The sequence below is a fragment of the Schistocerca cancellata genome, chromosome 3 (genome assembly GCF_023864275.1).
Source record: "Schistocerca cancellata isolate TAMUIC-IGC-003103 chromosome 3, iqSchCanc2.1, whole genome shotgun sequence".
In the NCBI taxonomy this organism is placed as follows: Eukaryota; Metazoa; Arthropoda; class Insecta; order Orthoptera; family Acrididae; genus Schistocerca; species Schistocerca cancellata.
In genome coordinates, this window is record NC_064628.1 from 774,178,059 (window position 1) to 774,204,419 (window position 26,361).

Consider the following 26,361-nt stretch of genomic DNA (forward strand, 5'->3'; position numbering starts at 1 on the left):
AACTTCAGTCTTTAAGCGGCCTGTCAGATTCGTCTTCAAGTTCATTTCCCTCATAGGGGCCTTCTATATGTTCCTTCTATGCTTCCCACCTGAGCTCTTGATATTCAAAAAGCTGTTTCTCTTTTGCACAAAGGTATCTTTAATCTTCCTATATGTGGTACCTATATTTCTCTTAGTCACATATGTATCTAACGTCTTGCATTTGTCCCCTAAACATTCCTGCTTAATCGGTTGGTACTTTCTGCCAACCTAATTTTTCAGACATCTGCTCTGTCTGCTGCAATTTTGTATTTTCTCCTTTCATCAATATGCAGAATATCTCCTTTGTTGTTCAGAATTTCGACTAGGTCTGCTACTCATTCAAGGTTTCATATCCATAATTTCCAACCTTTTTGCAGTTAACTTACAGTTCATAACCAAAATATTAGTCCACATCTGCTTCTGGAAATGTCTTACCAGTTTAAAATCTGATTTCTAAATTCTGTTTTATCATTATCCAAACAATCTTAAACTATCTAATGTACCCATGTATATTCCATATATACAATCTTCTTTCATGATTCTTAAAGCAAGTTTTAGCTCAGGTAGGTGTGTGTACTATTCCTTTCCTCCAACCTATATTCTCCCACTATCTTTCCTTCCCTTCCTTTTCCAACTGCCAAATTCCCAGTTACATAACATATCTAAATCTTTGACCTCCTTAACCATCTGAATAATTTCCTTTACCTCATCTTACATTATTTTAACCTCTTCATCATCTGCAGAGCTAGTTGGCAATTTGACATTTCACCAGGCCACAATTGTTTATTATTGGTTTGAAGAACTTTCTGGACCATTTGAGCAAATAATTTGGCCACCCAGATAACCCAGCATGAATCCCATCGAATATTGATGGGACATAAGCAAGAGGTCAGTTTGTGCACAGGACAAGTGCAAGGCTATAGAAGCATGCATAACTGGAGGAAAGACACACTGATCATCCACAACTTTATGAACACTGGCCACTGCAATGTTTGATGTTGACAGGTGGCATTGCAGGCATGTGATGCAAGTATGCAAGCAGAGCAGACACAGATGGGGGATCACTCTAGCAAAGATAGGGCCTGCAAATGGGAAAATCCATTGAGATAAGTGACTTTGACAAAGGGCAGATTATCATTACACAGAGCCTGTGAACAAGTATCTCCAAAACAGTGAAGCTAGTCAATTGTTCACGTTCTACTGTCGTGAGCATCTACAGAAAGATGTAGGACAGTGAAACTACAACCATACACTAAATAGTTGGATGTCCATGACTCTTCACAGAATGTAGGATTTGGAGCCTTGTCTGCTCTATAAAGCAACACAGATGGTGATCTGTGGCATCTCTGCCAAAAGAGCACAATGCCAGTGCACACCCAGTGTTTTGGAGAACACCATTCATCGTATATTGTCGAACATGGGAGCTCTGCAGCAAACCACTCCTACATGTTCACATATTGACCCAATGACATCATCTATTACGGCTGCAGTGGGCATGGGAGCATCACGATTCGACCATTGATCAATGGTAATGTGTTGGTGCTTTCGGTAAATCACATTTTTGCAACACTAGGTTGATGACTGTTTCCACAAACACTGACTTTGAGGTGAACAGTGACTTGAAACATGCAGTGCACCACAGTCATACGCTGGTGGGAGTAGTATTAAGCTATAGGAGACATTCTCCTATGCTTGCATGGGACCTGTGGTAGTAATCAAAGACATGTTGACAGCTGCGAATCACCTGCATTCCCTTATGCTTGACGTCTTCCCTGATGACAAAGTCATCTTTCAGCAGTATAATTGTGCAGTATCAGAGCCAGAACTGTGTTACAGTTGTTTAAGGAGCATTATAGTGAACTCGCATTGATGTCTCAGTGACCTAATTTGTCTGATGTAAATCATGCTGAAACCATCTGGGTCCCTAATGGGCACCACCACTGCATACACAAATCAGTGGCCTATTATTTACGTGAATTATATGACCTGAGCATAGACAACTAATCTACAAACCTACCAACAAACTGCCAGATCCCAATAAGCCAAATCAGTGATTTATTTCATTCCAAAAATTGACAAACAAGTTATTAAGCAAGTGGTCATAATGTTTAGGCTCATTAGAGTAGATGCCACCTACAGAAAAATTAAAGAAATCTTTGGAGAAAAGCAAGAAGGAAGGAAGTTGTTTAACATACCAAAGGCAGTGTGGTCATTAGAAATGAAGCACAAGCTCAGATTATGGAAGTATGGTGAAGAAAATCAGACACGCCCTTTTCGAAATAAATCATTCGGACAGCTGCCTGGAGCAATTTAGAGCACTCATGGAAAGTCTGAATCTGGTTGACTGGACAGGGTTTGAACTTTCATCTTCCCTTTGAAGGAAAAAAGAAGCAACTGTATGAATACAAGGAGTCCTGACAGCAAGCCAGTACTACGCAAAGAAGGGAAAGCTAAAAGATGTTAGGAATATATAGATAATCTATAAAAGGGTTATGAACTACACTATACAAAGAGAAGTGGAAGTAGGTGAAGATGAGATGAGAGATTTCATAAAGCGTGTAGAATTTGACAGACCACTGAAATCCTAAGTAGAAAAAAGGTCACTGGAAAATACAACATTCTCTCACAATTATTGAGATCCTTGGGAGAGCCAGCAATGGCAAAACTACAATACACAGTGGGAGAGATATATAATACAGGAGAAATACCTACAGACTATGAGGAGAATGTAGTAATTCCAACTCCAAATAAGGCAGTGCCGACAGGCATGAATACTACTGAACCAACACATTAATAAGATATGGTTGCAACACAATGGCACAAATTATTTATAGGAGAATGGAAACATTGTTAGAAGCTGACATTGGGGAACATCAGTTTAGGTTCCACAAAAATGTAGGAACACGTTTGACCCGACAAATTATCCTGAAGACAGGCAAATCTACGTTTATAAGCATTTGTATATTCAGAAAAATCTTTTGACAATGTTGACTGGATTACACTCTTTGCAATACTGAAGGTAGCAGGGATAAAATACAGGAAGTGAAAGGTTATATACATTGTGTGCAGAAACCAGGCTGCAGTTATTAGAATTGAAGGACACAGAAGGAAAGCCATAATGAGACTTGGTTATAGCCTATACCCAATGTTATTCAATCTGTATGCTGAGTACGCTGTGAAGGAAAACAAGAAGAAATTTGGAAAGGTAATTAAAGTCCATGGAGAAGAAATAAAAATTATGAGATTTCCTGATGAATATGTAATTCTGTTAAGACTGCAAAGAATTTGGAAGAGGTGTTGAGCACATTGTATAGTATCTTATAAAATGAGCACCACCAAGAGTATATAATGGTAATGGTATTTGGTCTAACCAAATCAGGTGATATGGAAGGAAGGAAGGAAGGGTGGAAGATATGCAGGTGATCCATTTGGACAGAACATGGAAAATTTATTATTTTTATATATATATATATATATATATATATATATATATATATATATATATATATATATATAAAAATAATAAATTTTCCATGTTCTGTCCAAATGGATCACCTGCATATCTTCCACCCTTCCTTATATGTGTGGATTGATATGTGTGTGTGTGCGAGTGTATACCCGTCCTTTTTTCCCCCTAAGGTAAGTCTTTCCGCTCCCGGGACTGGAATGACTCCTTACCCTCTCCCTTAAAACCCACATCCTTTCGTCTTTCTCTCTCCTTCCCTCTTTCCTGATGAGGCAACAGTTTGTTGCGAAAGCTAGGATTTTGTGTGTATGTTTGTGTTTGTTTGTGTGTCTGTCGACCTGCCAGCACTTTCATTTGGTAAGTCACATCATCTTTGTTTTTAAATATATATATATATATATATTTTCTGAATTGGTTTCTTGGTTCAATTAGCTGCTTGTTGAGAGAACACTTTCACACCCTGTGCACTGCTCCAGCACATGATGCTGAGATAAGCATAGTTCCCACAGTAAGGACTGCTGACCAATGGGTACCTTGGCGAGTGTCTTCGCAATCCTCTACCACTGGACACCTAAGGAGAGGATCAAATGAGGAGTGTAATGCAAATAGCAGAGTGGCCTACCAAGTTGGGCTTGTTCTCTCTGCTATTGCTTCCCAAACTGACAATTTGTCATTTCCTACCCTCTTATTAATTATTCCTTACTTTATGTGTAATGGCCTCCCCAAATGTTTGGTGTCATTCACAGGTGTGCCTATGTACCCACTTTCATACAGAATATACCTCGCAATTGCCTGGGTAAATCTTCCTCTTTTACTTGTAAAAACCCACATAGTATGCCTGCTCCTAAGCCTAGACATTCCCATATGTACGTCTGGCACCAGAATCAGAAGGACAACCACCAACTGATCCAGTAATTACTGTCCTCTATGGCTGGATATTGTTATGAGACTGTTGTCAAAGGGTGAGAGTCATAGTCTTATTAGTAAACAGACTTTAGCCCTTGGCTGTATCTGGCTTTCGTAAGACAGCACTGCGAGGCATGGAGTTTTTCCATGCCATCTGGTGCATTTCATTGTTGCTGGGCATCTAGCACTAACGTGTGCTGCACATGAGCACACCACGGCGAATCCCACTGCCTTCAGATACACAAAGTTCTGCTGACTGCAGGCCTACCCCAATGCTGCCCAGCTATGCCTCTTCAGTTCATCTCCTGTTGCTGTCCTCTTGACATCCAATGCTGGGACAACCTTTCTGCTGCTGTCTCCTGCACAGTCATTTCCATGAGGGTCTGAGTGCCAGCGATGGGAGCACCTTCACCTGGTCATCATGACTGCTGCAATGCCTTCTCTCTGAGGGCCATGGGTTCTGTCTGGCTTTGCCACTACATGGTGTGCTGCCATCTCTGCCTCCACAGTGCACATACTGGTCATTCCCTTTTCGCCACTTCTCATCAGTCTGTCTACAAATTACTAAGTTGGTGTAGCTGCATTCAAGACGTGGGAACTTTCCCTCTTTCTATGAGTTATTAATCACTTTGCTTTAATTTTATTGTTTCTAGTGCAAGTGATAGGCCCCTCTGTTTATAACCATGTCTCTGACATGACCCTTGCAGGAAAGCCCTGCTTAAGGGGATGGTGGTGACCTCATAAAGGCTCTGTCGAAACAAATACAGAAACTTGTATATAAAAGTTGGAGGCAAGATTTGAATGTGTGCAGCCACATCAAAATCAGACTCAAGTGACCAGAAAGTGAGGGCCTAAAGTGGTCAAGGCAAGTATAATTGTCCCATCATCTACTGTTGTGAGTAGTTTCCCAATGGTAAACTTTATTCCCTCATTCTCAGGAAAATCTAATGAAAATTGATTACTTTCTTGCAAAATGTCTGCAATGCTGGCTGCATTTGTTCTTGCCCAAACAGTTTTTTTATTAAACGTGGCACAAATAAAGAACATGGGGCTGCACACACGTACATTGAATCTGTTGATGCATTGAAGAGTAGAGAGGGATCTGAAACTTTGGCAAAGTGATAGCAGCGTGGTATTCAGATAAATGGGGAGTCAGTTACTGTCGCGATAAACAACTCATTCTCTGACAGAGACTGAGGGAGAATTCCAAGACATTTACTAACTGGATCAGAACTAATTCCTGTCAGACATGCATCCCCAACAGGAATGCATTTCATAATTAAGTACTAGATGAAGCAGTTTGCTTCCCACTGTTATGTTAACAAGCAGGGCAATTTGTTTCTACCCCTTCAAGCCATAATGAGCTGTGTTGTGTGTTCACTAATGAAACTAACTGCGGACAATGTGGGAGAGCAGGTCATACCACCTACAACATCAGGTTCCCTGCTGCCCCATTTATAGAGAAGTAGGACGTGGGCATAAGTTGCCCTCAGAAGAAGAACAGATCAAACTATGGTGAAGATAGCTTTCAAAGTTACCAAAGAAATGAGAGCTAATAAGGGAAATGATCAGGGGGTGAGGTGAGGGGTTAGTCGTAGCCATCCTGCCCCCATTAAGAACTGTACACCCCGTCAATATCCGTGGGGTACAAGGGGTGGCAACAAGTGATTGTTTCTGAAACAATGCGAGGAAGACAAGCAAGAATTTTAGACGACACACGCAATAAAGCAGGCATTGAAGCCACCCCACTGCTGTATTAAATGTTGAGTATCTGAAATTATTAAGCCTACAGGAAATTGTTTTGTTGAGCCAATAACGGATGAAACCACTTATAAACTCAAGATGGTGACTGTAGGAAAACAGAAGCAGGATTTTGATGTTATGCAGGGGAATGATTTTCTGCACCAGTCCTTAAAGTGTGACTGACTACTGGTCACATACTGTTGAATTTGGTGAAGCAATTAATCATTTCAATGGCAGTAGTATGCACACATTCGAGAAACTCAGAGGGATGGGCGCAACATATCTCCCAAGTTTCTATACAGCCAGGTATTTTGGTGTTGAAAGCCAACATCAAAGTAACTATATGTGGCAGAAGAGGGAAAGTCCTCTGAGTGACAGTTGGAATCCAAGAGCTTGGCAGAACTGTCTGTCTGGTTGATCAGCTCATCCAGAATGAGTTTCTCTACCAGCTACAAGACATATGAAACAAGGTCTCTGTGAAGTCAAGGTAATAGGTGAGAAATTGTATGTTCCGGTTGGGTCAGATAATTTTGGGAAGAAAGATGCCTTAACACCATGTGGAACTATACTGGCCAGTAAAAAGAAGATAACTACTCATGAGTTACCTCCAAAGGGAAGAAAACAGTTTCAGGAGAGTAAGAAGCAGGAATCCTTGCCTATAACAGAAATTTATACAATCACTGCACTGCTTAAAAGTCGCTTGTAGGGAAAGTAACTACACTTATCCAAGTTTAAGCGAGGTTTTTTGTATCCAGTCTTAGAGGAATTTGTGTTGTTCTCTGGGGAGAGGCAACATTTGCACACTACCTCAAAAGTGCAACCATGGATATCACACCAATAGCACAAAAACCTTACAGAAATCCATATCTCTTGCAATCAGTAGTTGAAGAGTGTTTTCAGCAATAGCTTGAAGTTGGAATTATACAACATTCCTCCAGTCCCTAAAAAATCTGTTAACGGAGAAAAGACTTACCATCTACGTGAGGATATGACTGCAGTAAACAGTCACCATGCCTGATACCTACCCATTGCCTCGTATCAGCAAAACTTTCGATAAACTAGGGAATTAAAAAGTCTTTATCCCTTCAGATATGAAATCAGGCAGGGCTGACTACATCCCAAGACAGGCTGTAAGCATCTTCCAAGCTATATGAGTTTTTAAGGATGCGTTTTGGCTTAAGAAATGCACCCACCACATTCCAGTGATTTGCAAGCTTATTACTGGAAGCTTTAGAACAAACTGTGTGTTTGCTCTATCTAGATGACATTCTTGTATTTTCCCAAATGATTGAGAAACATACTACAGAGTTAGAAAGTCTGTTGTCAAGATTCCAAGGCACACATTTCAGCCTGAATCGGAAAAATGTTCTTTTGCAAAATCATAGGTTCAATATGGGCCAAATTATTAGATCGTCTGGTGTAAAACCAGACTCATAACTAACAAAGCAGTAGACAATTTTCCTGTAACCTTTAAATAATATAATATACGAACTGAATCAGGGGCTGGGACCATGGCAAGATGCTGAAGCAGTTCTCAATCAGTGAAAGGTTCAAAATATGATTCGCCTGTGTGAGGAGTGAAACAAATACACATTTCTTCAACTTGTCATTTCTGCAGTAGAAAGATAGCTGGATAAGAAGAGGATGCTCATGCTGTCAATGTGCATCACAAGGTTTTAAGTAAGAACCGATGCATCGGTATGAAGACTAACCTGAAGCTCAAGACCTGGAACAGCTGTTGATCATTTGCAGCCCAGAAGAACAAGGACCTTGCTCCAAACCTGGGAGGAAGAGGCATATATCCTCTGAGAGGAGACTCAGCACTCCCAGAATTTCTTTTTACTTTGTTTAATTAAATAGCAAGACTTAACATGAAGTCGCTGAAAAGTGATACAGTTGGTCTGCAAAGGATGTCACTTAAAATGATGCAGGGCTGTTCAGTTATCCTGAAAGCTACTGCAATGCCTGTGGTCCACCGCGACACCAGCCAGAGGTAGAGAGGACCTGCAGAAAGGGGAACAGTAGTTACAGTGGCGGTGTGGGTGATTGCATCGGAAACGTCTTGCACAACTTTGTCAGTGCAATCTGGTCAGTCCATCTGGCAATGGCAAGGAAGTGACAGAATCACTGGAAAGTGGTCACGGTCACAAAGATCATCATGTAGTGACCAAAGTGATCAGTCAGTGAAGCCACAAGACAGGAGGAAAAAGATTGTTAGCCCAATAGGGGAAAAGACGCCACAGGCAGCACTGAAGTGGGTAGGAGTACCATCACTGAGAAAACACAGATCATGGTCAGTAAGAAGCCCGCCAAGTGTAGGCCACTACCAGATGAAGCAGTACTCCCCCACAGGAATGATGCACATCCCCAAGTAGCAGAAAAGGGGGGGAACATTGTTGGATTAAGATGGTCAACTAAAGTACGTAGCCTGCCTGGAGGTATGTAAATGTTGCAGATGGTGATTGCTGAGTTGGTTTGCACTTGCACCACTATTGCTTACAATATGGTATGAAGAGGAATCCACTCACTGAAGGCATTTTGGCGAACCAATGTACAGACACCTCCAGATGCCCTCTCAGGGCCAGCACAGTTTCAGCAGAATGCATGACAACCATACAGCATTGGGGAATGGCCACCACTGAAATGCATTTCTTGCAGAGTAATGCATAATGCAGAAGAAGAGGAAATGAAGTGTTGTAGTTCTGGCTTGGCTCTAAGCACAATGGGACTTAACATCTGAGGTCATCAGTCCTCTAGACTTAGAACTACTTAAACCTAACTAACCTAAAGACATCACACACATCCATGCCCGAGGTGTTGTAGTTCTGGCACATGTGGTAATAACCATTATAGTTCCACTGAATGAGCACATTACTTATGTCCAGGTTAGGAGTGAAGGGGTCAGGAGGACAGGTAACACCCCAGGATCGCTCAATGCCTGTCACGAGCATTGGTTCAGATTCTCATGGCATGGAGGAATGTGGTGCCTGCAGAGTCATTGGATTAGCCTCATCCCGATTCTTCTTCTTCTCCTCCTCCTTCACATCCTTTGGTGGCTGGGATCCTTGTGAGGGCCTACCTGCAATGAGCATGTGGACAGATGAAGAGCAGCAACCTTGGGACCTACAGGGCACAGTTTCCTCAGCCACTGGCTGGCATTAGGCATCTTATCTGTGGTTTCCAGCAAGAGGGTTCCCAAGAAGAAGCCTTGTCATTGGTAGACGCCGAAGGAGGAAACTGCTCCTCTGGTCGAACATGAGAAGTGGTTCCCGAATACGGTGCCAGGAACTGCAAGAAAGGAGGTGGGGTGGGAGAAACAATTTCAAAAAAATCGAGGTAGTGGCAGTGATGGCCTCGACTTTCACGTAATTGAACATCATTTCAACAGGATTCAGGCATTCACATTTTATTACATGCCTCAATACACGACAGACTGTCAATAGGTTAATTTTCCTGTATATTCTTTTCTTTCATGAAGACTGGGCAAACCAGTGAAATAGAGAATGGTGTTTGTACAACTGACACACAGAGGTGGTTGTTCACAAGGACTGCCTCCACGGAGTGATCATCCACAGTTATCATAGTTTGGGTCTGCCGTGCAACAGGACAACATATGACCAAAGTGCAAGCGTCACAAGCATCTCATGGGCAATGGGCATCAAGTTTCACATCACAGCTGTATGTCATGACTAATTTTTTTCCGCAGACATTCCCTTTAAAGGCAAAGTTAAAGGTACCTGTATCTATTCTATTATCCTTGGAACTTTTTTTGGGTATGTCAGAGAAAATGTACACCTTGCCACTCAAGATTACTTCAAAGCTCCTCGTCTATTTGGAACATTAAGTCTTGTGGAAGATGATTCCTAGGACCATATTCAAAGTCTTGTGTGGGGCAGTTGTCACTGTTATGTCATCCAGATATTCACATGTCTAAAGAGCTGTAGACTGTGCAGAAGAAGGGACTTTAATCAATAGTGATCCAATGTGCATTTTTCCTAATGACTCAACTTCTTCAAATTTATCTTCAACACGTTCCACAAAAATAATGACTTTGTCACAGTAAAAGTATCCCTATCAGATCAAATACATAATAATTATTGTATAAATTGTTTCACTCCTAGCCGTTAGGCTTGTTCCTCTTCCCACGGTGTAAACAGGATAGGAAAAGCAGCAGGGTTTTAACTGTCTGTGTTGAAGTTTTGATTCCTGTCTAAAGAGAGAGCCAGATCAAATGGCCACTGTTCTGGTGTAATTCAATACATTTCATATGCAAAAAGTTTGTGATGCAACCTACTTCAATCGAGGGTTGTCCCCATGGGTGCCTCCCAGCTGCAGCAAAGGCCACCTGGCATGATGCCCACTGTCAGGAGTTCTGATACCTCAGGAAAACAAGCATCTACACCTTGACATGTGTGGGGACAGCATTGCAGGCTTCAACAGTCTGGTCCCTGTCAGGAGGTTCAATCAAAACGGTGTGTCAGATTGGCTACAGTGTTACCTTTGAAGTGCAAATAGCAGCCTATGCAGGTATTGTGCTCAGATGATCTTTAACATTGTACGCAGTAGGCACTATTTACATTTTTCTTCCCCAATCAGTCCGCACTACAAAAAAATTTTGGAAAAAGAAGGTCAAACACAGAGAAGGATTCCAAGTTACTTCAGCCACAAGAAGGTGAGTGAAAGAAGATTCCAAGATTGAAAGCAGAACTTCATGAATAGCTGGTCAATATCATAGCTGCCACAACGAGAAAGTGAGAAACAAGCAGAATGGACAGTCAGAGATGAGAGACTACAGAAAATGAAAGGAAAGATGTACTGCAATAGTTTGGGGGCCTGTGCTCAACATCATGTACTCACGGAACAGTTATAAGGCCCCAGAGGGGTACTGGAAGCAAGTGTGTGTAGGTGAGGGGAGGGGGGTGGGGGTGGGGGGTGGCTGCAATAAACCAGTCTTTGGACGACAACAGCAGCCGCAGCAGCAGCAGCAACAACAACAACAACTGCAGCAACAGCAGCAGCAAAAAATCAAAGCTGTTTCAAGTAAAATCCACTAAGGCTCAATCCTCTTCCTCCCCCCCCCCCCCAGTACATCAATTGAAAAACACTTTCAAAGTTATTGTAAGAAATAGTATGGAGTTACCTTCCAAACCTAATTTCTTAATTTTGAATCCGTCATTCTCCTCATGTTTGTAATTGAAGATATGAAGGTTACTTAACCAATATCTATATTCAATTAATTTCATGCTTTTAAAGTTCTCTCACCATAGTCTCACATCTGCTATGTCTTCATCTATAGCCATACTCTGCAAATCATCGTGAAGTGCATAGCAGAGGGCACGTTCCGTTGTACCAGTTATTAGGCCTCTGTGGGTGCAGTAATTACTCTAATCTTAATCTCGTGATCATTATGTAAGCAGTGCATAGTGGGTTGCAGTGAATTCCTAGAGTCATTATTTAAAGCCAGTCCTTGAAACTTCATTAACATACTTTTTAAGGATAGTTTACGTCCATCTTCAAGGATCTTCTAGTTCAGTTCCTTCACTATCTCTGTGACACACTCATACAGATTAAACAGACCTTTGACCATTTGTGATGCCCTTTTCTATACATGTTCAGTATCCCATCAGTCACATATGGCATAGGTCCCACTTGAGCAATATTCTAGAACTGGTTGCACAAGTGATTTGTAGACAATTTACTTTGTAGACTGATTGCCCTGCCCCATTTCATAAACTCATTTATTACTTATAGAGTGTCTATCATGTGTTATCCACCTGCAGGAACAGTTTGTTCTCTGCTCTAGCTGATTTCTCTATACACATTAGAACCAAGGTAGCTGCCACTGGAGAGTTTACAATTCACTAAAAGTGATGCACGATTTGTCTGCCTCTTCAGGAGGTCTGTGTGCCTTCAATTATCCACACAGGTGAACTGTAGCTCCCATGAATGCTGATTCATTCTGTACTTCTGAACATTTGAACACAATGAACGGTTCAGTATTAATGAAAATGATCAAAAAGTATTCAGGACTGTAAGTAACACAACAGCAATAATCAAAATACATACAATGTGTAATGAACCTGTACCAATTTAGTGACCCACCTCAGATGTTTCATTATTACTGATGTTACGAGAAAGTGCACACCATCCCTGTGGATGAATCTGGAGTGATGAAACAACTTCTGCATCATCACCCTTTGGAAAGTCTGCGACAATTTCAACCCTATTCACCTTGCGACTCTTTGAAAATAGGTGTGTGTAAGTAGCAGCAACAGGAATTGTAGTCTGACTTAGTTGCATTAGGCGGTACATGTTGGGCTAAAACAAAAAAAAATAAGGTAACATAGTGAAATATGTTGTCAAAAGCTCTTAAATAATTAAAGTATTGGCACATGAAGTTACTGAGAGAACTATCAATTTTTATCTTCATAACACAAATAAGACTGACTAATGAAGTATATACATCATCAACAAACAGCGATGAGGACAATTTGAGCATACAAGTAAAGAGTGTATATAACATACAAGATGACTTAAGAATACACTTATACTATAGTGGATTTTATCTACCACTACTAGGCGTGGTAGTAAAATATTACCTTAGTTCTTTTTTCCGTAAAAATTGTCACTTCATAAGTAAAATAAAATAGTAAGCAGATGATGATATTTAAACTTTTATAGCACTGCTTTACTGTTGCCCATCAGTATAAGTCCAGTGTCTTAAAACACCACAGAATTTCACATCTTGTTTGTTAATATAAAGAGCAAAATTACAATTTATATAAAGAAAAAAATTGCAGCCTTAATCAAAAGGTTTTGAGTCACAACTGAAACCTATCACCTCATAAAAATACCTGCAACAAACATGGATATGAAAGAGAATGCCCACAAAAGTTCACTGGAGTTAAAGCTACTGGCACTATTGAATACAATGGTGTGAGGTGAGAACCATAGCATGGTAAAGTGGACTGTTTTGCAAAACAATTAAGTACCTCATTCTTGAATACTTTTTGCAAGTGGAATATATCTACTAGGTTGTCTTCTCTCTCATAAATGATCCATTTTAACCACCAGCAAGGTCAATGATAAACAAGCTCTATATCTGTTTTCACATGAAAGTAATCAACTGAATATAAACTTGTCAAAAACATTTACATACTTTCCTCTTAAGAAATTCAGGAAAATCAGAGAAAAACTGAAATAGGATAGTTCCAAGGAGCTAAATCTTTCAGTTCTCAATATCTGAAAACTGTAGGTTGATCTGCTTTTTATGGCCAGCATTCTACTGAAATAAAACGAAATGACAGTAACTGATGAAATGCCATGGTCTCTTACAGCACTCATATGTCAGTACCTCTTTCTTAATATCCTCCATGTCACAGTAGCTACCCTGCATACCTTGTGAAAATTATACCATTGGAAGAAAGAAAATAAGTACAGAATTGCTTAAGGGAGCTTTCTGATACATTTCCATATTGCATAAGATGTCAACTATTAAAAAAATTTGTGCTGATGCAAGATTTGAACTGTGGCTTTTGTCTTTCATGGATAATGCTCTACAAACAAACTTACCCAATCACAATTCATGATCTAATTCCAAAAGTTCAGCCTGCTAGCTCTTTTCCAATAAAAGTTAGTCTCCTAATGGAAACAACACTACGCAATTTTCAAGTTTATCCTTTCTTATCAGGATTATTATCCTATCAAAGTATGCTGACATATCCTTGCCACCCAGATTTATGTCTGTGTTGTCTTGTATTTTAGAAGGAGGAAGGAAGATTGAGTTTAACATTCTGTCGACATCGAGGTCATTAGGATGTAGCACAAGCTCAGAGATTGGGAAGGAAATCGTCCATGCCCTTTCAAAGGAACCAGCCCAGCAATTTAGGGTAGTCATGAGAAACCTACATCTGGATGGCCAGACATGAGTTTGAACAGTCATCCTTCCGAATGTGAGTCCAGTACGCTAACTACTACGCCACTTCGCTCAGTTGCATTTTACAACTTTCTCAGTTTTCTTATTTGTCTTCACTACTACTTTCTTCTTCTTCTTCTTCTTCTTCTTCTTCACACCACTTTTGATCAACTTGTACTTTTAGGTTTACACCATTCTTTGATTATCTTTGACTTAGCTGCCAGCCCCTTTTTAAATCCTTTTTGTGGAATTTCATTTATTATTTTCTTATTATCCACTTCTCATGTGATTCACTTACATGACCACAAGTCCAACAGAAACAGAGAGGATGTGGGACAACAATCCTTAATACTTGGAAGAAGCCCTGAAACATACACTTCTAATAACAGAACACTGAATGTAGTCATTCAACTTACGGCTGTTAATATCATAACCTGAATGACTACAACCAATAATTACACAAAAACATTAAAAAAAATTATAACATGTAAGAGGATTGGAGTGGATGAACAGCATCATTCAGCATCTGTGTTCAACTGACTGGACTGTAAATTTTTAATGGTCTGCATACTTACGGTTTATAGGGTGCTTCTGAATGTACACACATGCTGAGACACGATTCTTACAATGTTTAAAAAATGAGGATGTCTCACTTACCTGACCAAGGTGTTACATTACAGTAAGCCTAAGCCTAGCAACAGCAGTGTTGAAACTCAACAACCTTACTGCTACAGCACCACTGATTTACATATGCAACTACTTTCTGCTCTGTCTTCTTGACAGACCTTATTTCTCTTCTGGTTGTTAAGAAGTACAATACTTTCATTTGTCTGCAAGTAGTACTACAGAAGACAAGATTACTATTTACAACTAGGCTGTGAACCTTACTCAGAATACACTACTGTCACAAAAATTCTAAGAATAATGCATAAATTTAAGAAAAAACAACATTCACCTTCAAACAAATGCAAAAGTTTGTGCATATTTCAGCAACACTTTCCAAAAAATCTCCTTTTTACAAATGTAACTAATAAGAATTTGAAATATGTAGTAATGCTGAAGAAAAATTTGTGCAGCCTCTTATTCACACAATGACATTCCCAAAAACCAAACTATCATGTCGTAAATACCTTTAAAAACTACATCACTGCTTAACACCACCAAGCAATGTCACAGTCATTCATAAACAAAATGAGAGTACCTCTTGAAACTATAAACAGATAATAATAAATAATATACCTTAAATCCAGCCAAGTCCTGTTGCAATGTTGTGAGATCAAGGTCATGAACAATCATAAGGTAGCCACTTGTTGTACAAATTACCATCTTTGTAGCATCCGGGTTAAGGCGAGTTCTCATTAACCCATTTGTATGAAATACTCTGGTGTACACAAAACCAGTTTCTGTGTAGCTGGAAAGAAATTGTAAGTTCTCAATGCAAGGCAATACTGTGCCCAACATTTGACAAGGTCCTATATTTCTCTCTCAAAAGAAAATGCCACCCAAGGGTGGTTTCAAAATGTTTAGTATGTGTTCCATACATTTGGAACTGAACTTGAAATAAGATGTTCTCACCTGTTGATGTCCCAAGTGTAAATGCTTCCATCAAACCCTGATGTAACAAGAAGACCATCTCGTGGTGAAAATTCAATATTTTTTACCCAATTTGAATGTCCATGCAGAGTTCTGATCTGTGACTTTAAATTTCGTGCATCCCAAAGGGCAACTGTGCTGTCATCACTGCATGTTGCAAAAACTCTAGAATCCAAAAACCTGTAAGAAAGTATCAAACACTTCACTATACTGATGTAAGATTACCTTTCATCATCCCTTGCACACAGATTTTTTAATTAATACTGCCTCCCATTACCAATATGGCAATATGTAACTAACACAATGCAAAACATGTCATTGTACAGGTTGCACACATTTAACTAAAATTCACATACAATTGTACATTAAATCTTAGGCAGGGGGGGGGGGGGGGGTGAGAGGGGGAGGGCAGCCACATACAAAGCTACAAACATTCAAAAGAATATACACAAGATTGTGACTTCGAATTTACAAAGATTATGCCAAGTTGGAAAATTACACTGTGTAAAGAGAACATCAGCGAATTAAAATCAGATCACTGGAAGTAGCAAAGTCTCATTAGAAAGGCAGTGGGCAGCTAATGACAATACAGTATATTTTTCAGGTAGGACAGATAATTCCACATTCATAGTGTTGCTCTGTTAGTACACAATGTTAGTACGCAATGATTGAATACAAGCCTGCCAGTAACCAAACAGTACTAGTGAAATTCAGTACTAATCCTTGTAAGTTACATGTTCTACAGGCATATCCATGAGCTTCAACATCTCATAATTAAGGGCTAGAAAAGTTTCACAAGTCTCTTTTCAACCGCCTTGAACTGATAGTCAAAAACAAATTTAGAATGGTTCAAGGAAATTTTAATTTTAAATTAAGAAAATGTGACTCATCAAATGAAGTACTTGGCTATCATGATTTAGGGAAAAATTAATGGAGATAAACTGATTCAGTTCTGTCAGGAAAATAAGTTTTTAATTACCAACACCTTCTTTAACACCATCCACAAAAACTTTGCACCTTGACCTCACCCGATGGAACTCACTATAATCACACTGACTATTTTTTGATTGACTTGAGATTGACGTTGTCCTTTAAAAACATTAAGATGCTTCCAGGTTTTGACTTGGGTTCTGATCATTGACTTCTTATGTCTTGAACTGAGAATGAAATTGACAAAATGTAAGTGGACACTTCCAAAAACAAGAAGACTATTGCAAAAGGCTGAAACGGAAATTTTTGGGTATCAAGTCCAAGAAAAACTTTCATCCAATCAGTCATGTAATATGACATCTACATGGAAATCCAACTTCATGACAGAGACATTAGTTGAAGCTGCTGAGAAAGTAGTCAGGAAAAAAAAACTGACTTACTGCCAAGATTATACAAATCACTGATGACAAACATTACTGAAGATGAAGAGGTTGCAGGGAACTCTGCAGTACCAGAAGTTATCTGTGTTAATACAGAGAACTGCCACAGAGAAAAAAATAATTACATCAACAAAACTGGAAAGAGACTCGAGAAGTCCTGAGATTACAACATGATGAGGCACACGTTCAATGAAGTAAAGAAACTAACAGATGCTTCAAACAAAGAACATGGGCTCTAGAAGACAAAGATGATACACTGCTACCCAACAGCCAACAGTAACTGGCTGCTGATCAGTGTATAACATACTGCAAGATGCTGTACAAGGATAACAACTGAAAACTTCGTCATGTAAACATTCCAGTGGAGAGGAATGCACCAACTCAAAAGAAGTAGTCTGAAAAGCTACAGCTAAATTTAAAAATGACAGAGTACTTGTACCTGACCTTATTACTGTCAAAATGATAAAAGCATCTGAAGACCTGGGTTTGTAAATCAAATACAAAATATGTAAAAGCACATGAAATAACGAAACTTGAATGGAAGACTGGACCATGTTGATAATAATTCCTTTTCATAAAGAAGGACACACACAACACTGTGGGAACTACAGAACTACTTGATTGAACAGTCCATGGGTGTACTAATGGTCCATATGTCCTACAGGCATAATATTTCAGCGATTCGGTATGGCACCATCGTCAAGGGCATTGATAAACTGAGCTCCTGAGGGCATGTGGATGACTTGTATCCCCTCCCACCTTAAGTCGTTCCATCTGCAGATCGCGCCCAAGGGTACACTTCAGCACTCAGGGAGAGATGCTTGCGTTGGAGTCTCTGGTAGCATCGATGTAGTTCCTCTATCCGCCTGGTAACCAGATCATTGTGTTTTCTGTGTGCCATCTTTATTTCACCTATTGCTGGTTCCCAAGCTTTACTGAAATTATAGCCACAATCCCAATGGATAAGGTTACCATGGTGCAAATTTCGATGGGTTCTCTAATGACACTGTCCCAGTATTTGGAAGCATGCACTAAAATCCTGGTATGCTCATACTCCATCCCATGATTCTTTGACAAACAGTGCTACACAGCCGCTGACTTCTTGGGGTAAATTTGTTGAGTGTGCTACTGGTGCCCTTAGCATCGACCTTCAGAGGTGTGCACTGCCTGTCAGATATATGTCTTGTCACACTGGCACAGAACCTGATACACCCTAGTCTTCTGCAAACTGAAGTCATATATGACACTCTCCAATAATGCTCATGGTTTACCAGGCGGGAAAAAAACAGTTCTTATGCAATGCTTTTTCAGTATGGGCTTGATGTTTCCTAGCAGTCTGCCAGTCTACAGTATAAAGGCTGTGGCTACATCTTCTCTCTGATATCTTCTGTCTTCACAGCACGTACTGCAGTGATGGGGCAAAGAGGATTACTCTGCACAAGGTCGTGGCACCTATTTGTGTGTGAATACAGGCCAGTGTGCATTCTCTTTCGATACACATTGTGAAAAGGGTGCCATCAGCTCTTCTCTTGACCATTACATCCAGGAGTGGTAGTCTTCCTTCTTCTTCTGCTCCACAGTGAATTTGATATTGTGATATATTGATTTCAGATGTACAAAGAGGTCACTGAGTCTGTTTCTTCTGCGGGGCAACATGATGAACGTGTATTCCACATAACATAAAAATCATGTGGCTTTCTATTTGAATGATGTCAGGGCCTTCCTTGAAGTGCTCCATATACAAATTCAGAACCACTGGTGAGAATGGTCTGCAATTTCCTCCATTTGCTCATAGCATTCTCCATTAAATAGAAAATATGTGCATGTTAGGACATACCTGTAAAGGTCAAGAACACACAGCAAGTAACGATCTGGTGACACAGTAACTACATCAATGTTATCATTGATGGCAGTGCAAGTGTCTCCATGAGTGCTGATGTGCCCTAAGGTGTAGATCAGAGAGAGATGCACCTGACATTGGTGAGATATTTTGATTGCCAAAACATTGTGCCCATTTGACACTATGGACCAGCAATACACCTGTGGACTGTTTGATCAACAAATATGCTGGGAGAAACTACAGAATAACAGAACTACTAAACTGATTTCAAATGCCAGTAAGATTCTTCTAAATGTCATCCATGAATACCTAAGAGCCTGTTTAAATACAGAAATATCATCAAAGCAAGCTGTGTTTGTGCATTATACAGGAACAGTCAGTAATGTAGAGGATTCAACACCTCTTCAGTTATTTACTTTCTTGGACTGTAGCTAGGCATTTCACTGTTTTTTTTTTTTTTTGTGAAAGAACTGTGGAATGGTGCTAGCAGAAATGGGTCTTCCTGATCAACGTATTACTCTTATCAGAAACTTTTACTCTAATAGCACAGCAGCAAATCACACATGGTAAGTCCTTTTGGACCACGTAAAGGAGTTAGACAAGGGTGCATCTTATCACCAGTTCTATTTAGTATCTATGGAAAACATGTTATAGCTACACTGGTGATTGGAGGATGAAGAATGAGTAATTTAAGATTCACTCACAGAACTATGCTGGGGGAGAATCTTAAGTGGAAATGAAGGAACTACTACAGAGAGTTAGGAGTAAATGAGGGGGAGGGGGAGGGGTGATCGGCAAGTGGGGCTAAAGAGGGAGAAAGGTGAACGACGAGGGAATGTCGTCAAAGACATGGAGGTCCAGCGAGGGTGGAGGTCAGTCAGAGCACCGGGGGCCCGGAGAGGGTGGGCAGGTCGGTGAGGGCCCCAGGAACCCAGTGTCAGGATCGGTGAGGGGAAAGGACAGAGGGCGAGCGGAAGCAGGCAGGCCAACAGGCAGCGTGCAAGCAGAAGCAGGCAGGCAGGCAGAAGCAGGCAGAAGCAGGCAGAAGCAGGCAGGCAGGCAGAAGCAGGCAGGCAGGCAGAAGCAGGCAGAAGCAGGCAGGCAGGCAGAAGCAGGCAGGCAGGCAGAAGCAGGCAGGCAGGCAGAAGCAGGCAGGCAGGCAGAAGCAGGCAGAAGCAGGCAGGCAGGCAGAAGCAGGCAGGCAGGCAGAAGCAGGCAGGCAGGCAGAAGCAGTCAAGCAGTCAGGCAGAAGCAGGCAGGCAGGCAGGCACTGGGAAACTGGAAGCAGGCAGGCACGAAATGGGCAACTGGAGAGAGGCAGTACAGTACAGAAAATTGTAAAAATAGTAGGGTAGAAGAAGCAAGTGGGAGGGTAGTTTGGAGTGGGCACATAGAGAAGGGCAGTTGAGGGACAGAGTGGGAGGACTACGGGTAGAGGAAGTGGCAGGATGGTGGAGGGGAGGCGGAGGGGCCGAGGGGGGGGAGGCAGTGGACCCAGGGGGAGGATGTGGAGGAGCCGAGGAGGGGGGGCCGAGTGGCCGAGGGGGGCGGAAGGCGGTGGGGGGGGGGAGGGGGAGGGGGGAGAAGGCGGTGGGGCAGAGGGGGAGGAGAGAGGGGGCCGAGGGGCGGGGGGGTGGTGAGAGGGGGCCGAGGGGCGGGGGGGGTGGTGAGAGGGGGCCGAGGGGCGGGGGGGGAGAGAGCCGAGGGGCGGGGGGGGAGAGAGCCGAGGGGCGAGGGGGGGGGGGAGAGAGCCGAGGGGCGAGGGGGGGGGAGAGAGCCGAGGGGCGAGGGGGGGGGAGAGAGCCGAGGGGCGAGGGGGGGGGAGAGAGCCGAGGGGCGAGGGGGGGGGAGAGAGCCGAGGGGCGAGGGGGGGGGAGAGAGCCGAGGGGCGAGGGGGGGGGAGAGAGCCGAGGGGCGAGGGGGGGGGGGAGAGAGCCGAGGGGCGAGGGGGGGGGAGAGAGCCGAGGGGCGAGGGGGGGGGGAGAGAGCCGAGGGGCGAGGGGGGGGGGAGAGAGCCGAGGGGCGAGGGGGGGGGAGAGAGCCGAGGGGCGAGGGGGGGGAGAGAGCCGAGGGGCAGGGGGGAGAGAGCCGAGGGGCAGGGGGGAGAGAGCCGAGGGGCAGGGGGGAGAGAGCCGAGGGGCAGGGGGGAGAGAGCCGAGGGGCAGGGGGGAGAGAGCCGAGGGGCATGGGGGGGAGAGCCGAGGGGCATGGGGGGGAGAGCCGAGGGGCAGGGGGGGAGAGCCGAGGGGCAGGGGGGGGAGAGCCGAGGGGCAGGGGGGGAGAGAGCCGAGGGGCAGGGGGGGAGAGAGCCGAGGGGCAGGGGGGAGAGAGCCGAGGGGCAGGGGGGAGAGAGCCGAGGGGCAGGGGGGAGAGAGCCGAGGGGCAGGGGGGAGAGAGCCGAGGGGCAGGGGGGAGAGAGCCGAGGGGCAGGGGGGAGAGAGCCGAGGGGCAGGGGGGAGAGAGCCGAGGGGCAGGGGGGAGAGAGCCGAGGGGCAGGGGGGAGAGAGCCGAGGGGCAGGGGGGAGAGAGCCGAGGGGCAGGGGGGAGAGAGCCGAGGGGCAGGGGGGGGAGAGCCGAGGGGCGGGGGGGGGAGAGCCGAGGGGCGGGGGGGGGGGAGCCGAGGGGCGGGGGGGGGAGAGCCGAGGGGCAGGGGGGGGAGAGCCGAGGGGCAGGGGGGGGAGAGCCGAGGGGCAGGGGGGGAGAGCCGAGGGGCAGGGGGGGAGAGCCGAGGGGCAGGGGGGGGAGAGCCGAGGGGCAGGGGGGGAGAGCCGAGGGGCAGGGGGGGAGAGCCGAGGGGCAGGGGGGGGAGAGCCGAGGGGCAGGGGGGGAGAGCCGAGGGGCAGGGGGGGAGAGCCGAGGGGCAGGGGGGGAGAGCCGAGGGGCAGGGGGGGAGAGCCGAGGGGCAGGGGGGGAGAGCCGAGGGGCAGGGGGGGAGAGCCGAGGGGCAGGGGGGGAGAGCCGAGGGGCAGGGGGGGAGAGCCGAGGGGCAGGGGGGGAGAGCCGAGGGGCAGGGGGGGAGAGCCGAGGGGCAGGGGGGGGAGAGCCGAGGGGCAGGGGGGGAGAGCCGAGGGGCAGGGGGGGAGAGCCGAGGGGCAGGGGGGAGAGCCGAGGGGCAGGGGGGAGAGCCGAGGGGCAGGGGGGGAGAGACGAGGGGCAGGGGGGGAGAGCCGAGGGGCAGGGGGGGAGAGCCGAGGGGCAGGGGGGGAGAGCCGAGGGGCAGGGGGGGAGAGCCGAGGGGCAGGGGGGAGAGCCGAGGGGCAGGGGGGGAGAGCCGAGGGGCAGGGGGGGAGAGCCGAGGGGCAGGGGGGGAGAGCCGAGGGGCAGGGGGGGAGAGCCGAGGGGCAGGGGGGGGAGAGCCGAGGGGCAGGGGGGGAGAGCCGAGGGGCAGGTGGGGAGAGCCGAGGGGCAGGTGGGGAGAGCCGAGGGGCAGGTGGGGAGAGCCGAGGGGCAGGTGGGGAGAGCCGAGGGGCAGGTGGGGGGAAGGCGGAGGGGCAGAGGGGGGGAAGGCGGAGGGGCAGAGGGGGGGTGGAAGGCGGAGGGGCAGAGGGGGGGTGGAAGGCGGAGGGGCAGAGGGGGGGTGGAAGGCGGATGGGCAGAGGGGGGGGGGAAGGCGGAGGGGCAGAGGGGGGGAAGGCGGAGGGGCAGAGGGGGGGGGAAGGCGGAGGGGCAGAGGGGGGGAAGGCGGAGGGGCAGAGGGGGGGGGGGAAGGCGGTGGGGCAGAGGGGGGGAAGGCGGAGGGGCAGAGGGGGGAAGGCAGAGGGGCAGAGGGGGGGGAAGGCGGAGGGGCAGAGGGGGGGGAAGGCGGAGGGGCAGAGGGGGGGAAGGCGGAGGGGCAGAGGGGGGGAAGGCGGAGGGGCAGAGGGGGGGGAAGGCGGAGGGGCAGAGGGGGGAAGGCGGAGGGGCAGAGGGGGGGAAGGCGGAGGGGCAGAGGGGGGGAAGGCGGAGGGGCAGAGGGGGGGAAGGCGGAGGGGCAGAGGGGGGGAAGGCGGAGGGGCAGAGGGGGGGAGGCGGAGGGGCAGAGGGGGGTAGGCGGAGGGGCAGAGGGGGGTAGGCGGAGGGGCAGAGGGGGGGAAGGCGGAGGGGCAGAGGGGGGGAAGGCGGAGGGGCAGAGGGGGGGAAGGCGGAGGGGCAGAGGGGGGGAAGGCGGAGGGGCAGAGGGGGGGAAGGCGGAGGGGCAGAGGGGGGAAGGCGGAGGGGCAGAGTGGGGGAAGGCGGAGGGGCAGAGTGGGGGAAGGCGGAGGGGCAGTGGGGGGGAAGGCGGAGGGGCAGTGGGGAGGAAGGCGGAGGGGCAGTGGGGGGGAAGGCGGAGGGGCAGTGGGGGGGAAGGCGGAGGGGCAGTGGGGGGGAAGGCGGAGGGGCAGTGGGGGGGAAGGCGGAGGGGCAGTGGGGGGGAAGGCGGAGGGGCAGTGGGGGGGAAGGCGGAGGTTCAGTGGGGGGGAAGGCGGAGGGGCAGTGGGGGGGAAGGCGGAGGGGCAGTGGGGGGGAAGGCGGAGGGGCAGTGGGGGGGAAGGTGGAGGGGCAGTGGGGGGGAAGGTGGAGGGGCAGTGGGGGGGAAGGTGGAGGGGCAGTGGGGGGGAAGGAGGAGGGGCAGTGGGGGGGAAGGTGGAGGGGCAGTGGGGGGGAAGGTGGAGGGGCAGTGGGGGGGAAGGTGGAGGGGCAGTGGGGGGGATGGTGGAGGGGCAGTGGGGGGGGGGGAAGGTGGAGGGCAGAAATTGAAGGAGGGTGAATATTGCTGAGTCTTCGAGAGGTGGTGTTTACACGTGGTTGGCAGGGGATTACTGGAGGGTGGCGGTGGTGGGAGTACTAAAGCTCATGGGGGTGGGGGTAATTGTTGGTGGCCAGGTGTGTTGGGAGGTGGTATTGGGTGCTGGATGGAGGAGGGATGGTATTAGCAAGGGGAAGAGGTTCCTACAGGGTGGAAGGAGACAATTCTGGAGGAAGGTGGGTGAGTTCTGTAGGAGGTGTGGTGAGGACAGTGAATAATAGAAAGGTTGGATGTAGAGGCAGTATGCAGAGTAAGCACTACGCAAGTGTCCTGTGTCCTATGTCCTTATGTTACACATAAATAATTCCCAATGGTTCCCAGCCTGATACAAGCCTTATTACTTGTCAGCAGTTTGGTGACTGCATGTCAATTTCACTGCTTCATGATTCAATCACCTTCTTATTTGGTCTGCGAGGCTGAGTTGGCTGCACTACAGGTATTTTCACACAGAAAAATGTGTTGTGGATACTGGAAATTTAACCAGCTATCTCTGTGCCATTAGCTTATAATGCTGACCATTAGACCACAGAGACAGGTTCATCCTGAACTTAATACAGATTCTTGATGTGGGATTTTGCAGGTTAGTCAATATTTTCAAACATCTACAAATTCATGTTACTTAGCATTTCTGTTACACTCTTCCACGAGTCATTCAAATCTGTCAATTCGAAACCTGACTGCAATGTTTTGACAATGGCAGTATTTCAAGACGAGTGCCACAACCACTGTTTACTTCATTTTGTCTGATGATGGAAAATAAATCAATAATGATTGCTGACTTTCCAGATGCAAAAAGGTGTTAACTGTTCATCTCAAAAGTGAAATTACTGCATTTTAATAAGAGGTTTTTTAAAGAAGTATGAGATTACATGCTATTTTTGTCGAGACTACAGTATAATTCTCTGCAAAGCAATTTATTGTGTTAAGTATTTTCACATTAAACACTTTTAAATGTATTTAATACCCCTAAATACTCCTAAACTTGAGCAATATTGTACGACTGGACACATACGTGATTTGTAAGCAGTCTCCTTCGTAGACCAACTGCTTTTTCCTAGTATCCCTCCGAAGAACTTAAGTCCACCACTAACTTTCCCTACAACTGATGTTGTGTGACTTACTGACAGTGTATTCATAGTTTGGATTTGTTCAAGAGCACATTTTACATTTCAGGGCAGTAAAAGAGGTTGTCAATCTTTGAACCACTATGGAATCTTATCAAATATGAGTTGATATTTGTACAGTGTTTTTCATATAGCATTCCATTGTATATATCTGTGCCACCTGCAAAAATGCTGAGGTTATTATCACTACTATCAGCCACGTTATCAATCAATATACATCATGAATAGCAAAGGTCCCAATACACTTCCCTAGAGTACATTTGGACTTGCTTCTGCATATGTCAAAGTCTCTCCCTTAGATATAACATTGTGTGCGCTCCCTACCAAAAAAGTCTCGATTCTGACACAAATTAAACTTTGAACTTCCATTAATAAATATTGGCTTGATACTAAGTGAAATAATTTTTCAAAAAGCATTCTGCTTATAACCAACTGTCTTTATCAGGATACTGTACGAGAAAAGTGTGAATTGGGTTCACATGACATGTCCATAGAAGACATTCTGAGTTGGTATAAAGGGGGTAATTCTGTTCATTTGACCTCTGAATTCAAGACTGTACAACAACTGGATGTCAGTGAAACTGGTTGCTCTGTTTTGTATCACTTACTGTAGACAGATATGACCCGTGCCTTTTCCCAACCATCAGGCATATTTTTGTTTTGTTTTTAGGACTACAGTACACAGTATGGAGGCTAACTCAGATCCAAATTCTGTAAATAACCTGAGTGGAATTATATCAGGTCCTCAAACCTTGCTTAACTTTGTAAATCTCAGTGGTTTCTTACATCACTGCTTGTATCATTCCCACAGCGGTGCAATTATGAAACTGAGAAAGAACTCCTGTATCTGCCTTTATAAAGGAACATTTGAAAACTGAGTTCAGCATTTCTGCTTTTGGTTTGCTACATTCAATTTCAGTTCCAAATATTATGAGAATTCCTTTGGTCTTTGTGAGAAATCTTTCGACAAGATTATGCTACAATAGTCACTGTACGATTGACACACTGCCCATTTGTCACCAAAAAGGTTGTATCATCATCTCTCTATCTATCTATAATCCAAAGCTTTGTTTTACATTTATCATGCAATTAAGCTGCAGTCACTGTATCTTTGTGACTATCTTTACCACGAGTGAATACAATGAAGAGCTTAAAAAAAAAAACTCACACAGTCACTAATATGCCCCATTACTGATTACGACTACTGTATTCTCAAAGGATATTTGTACGGGAGCTCATGATGCCTTGAACTGGCGATAAGTGCTTGTGTACAAGATGTTTGTGCCACACACTATTTCAATCATATCACTCTTGCCTAGAAACAATTACCATGGCTATGTGCTGATATGCCTAGAGATTACCATACCCTGTGTTTGCTCTATGTCTTCTCAATCGTTGCACTCTCTCTCATTTTTCTTCAACCTTTACACTACCATCTCAACAGCACAGCAGCAATACTTGTTCTCAACAGAGCAAAATCCTCTCACTATCACAACACAACACAGTCATGTTCTCTAAATCATTTTCTGAACAAGATACCCGATTTGTGAACAATCTTCCTCAAAATGTTTGATTACTTAGCCAGTAATATATATAATACAGTAGAGTCCCATTAGTC

General features: G+C 45.1%; 1 protein-coding gene across 1 annotated transcript in view; it reads right to left on the minus strand.

Moving 5' to 3' along the window:
• Positions 1-26,361, minus strand: part of LOC126175811 (DDB1- and CUL4-associated factor 10) — a 65,142-nt gene that overhangs the window by 7,334 nt on the left and 31,447 nt on the right. The window contains exons 3-5 of the mRNA XM_049922799.1: positions 15,627-15,824; positions 15,291-15,462; positions 12,239-12,454 (exon numbers count right to left, since the gene is read on the minus strand). Of these exons, the coding sequence (XP_049778756.1) occupies positions 12,239-12,454; positions 15,291-15,462; positions 15,627-15,824 (586 nt within the window). The remainder of the gene's footprint in view (positions 1-12,238; positions 12,455-15,290; positions 15,463-15,626; positions 15,825-26,361) is intronic.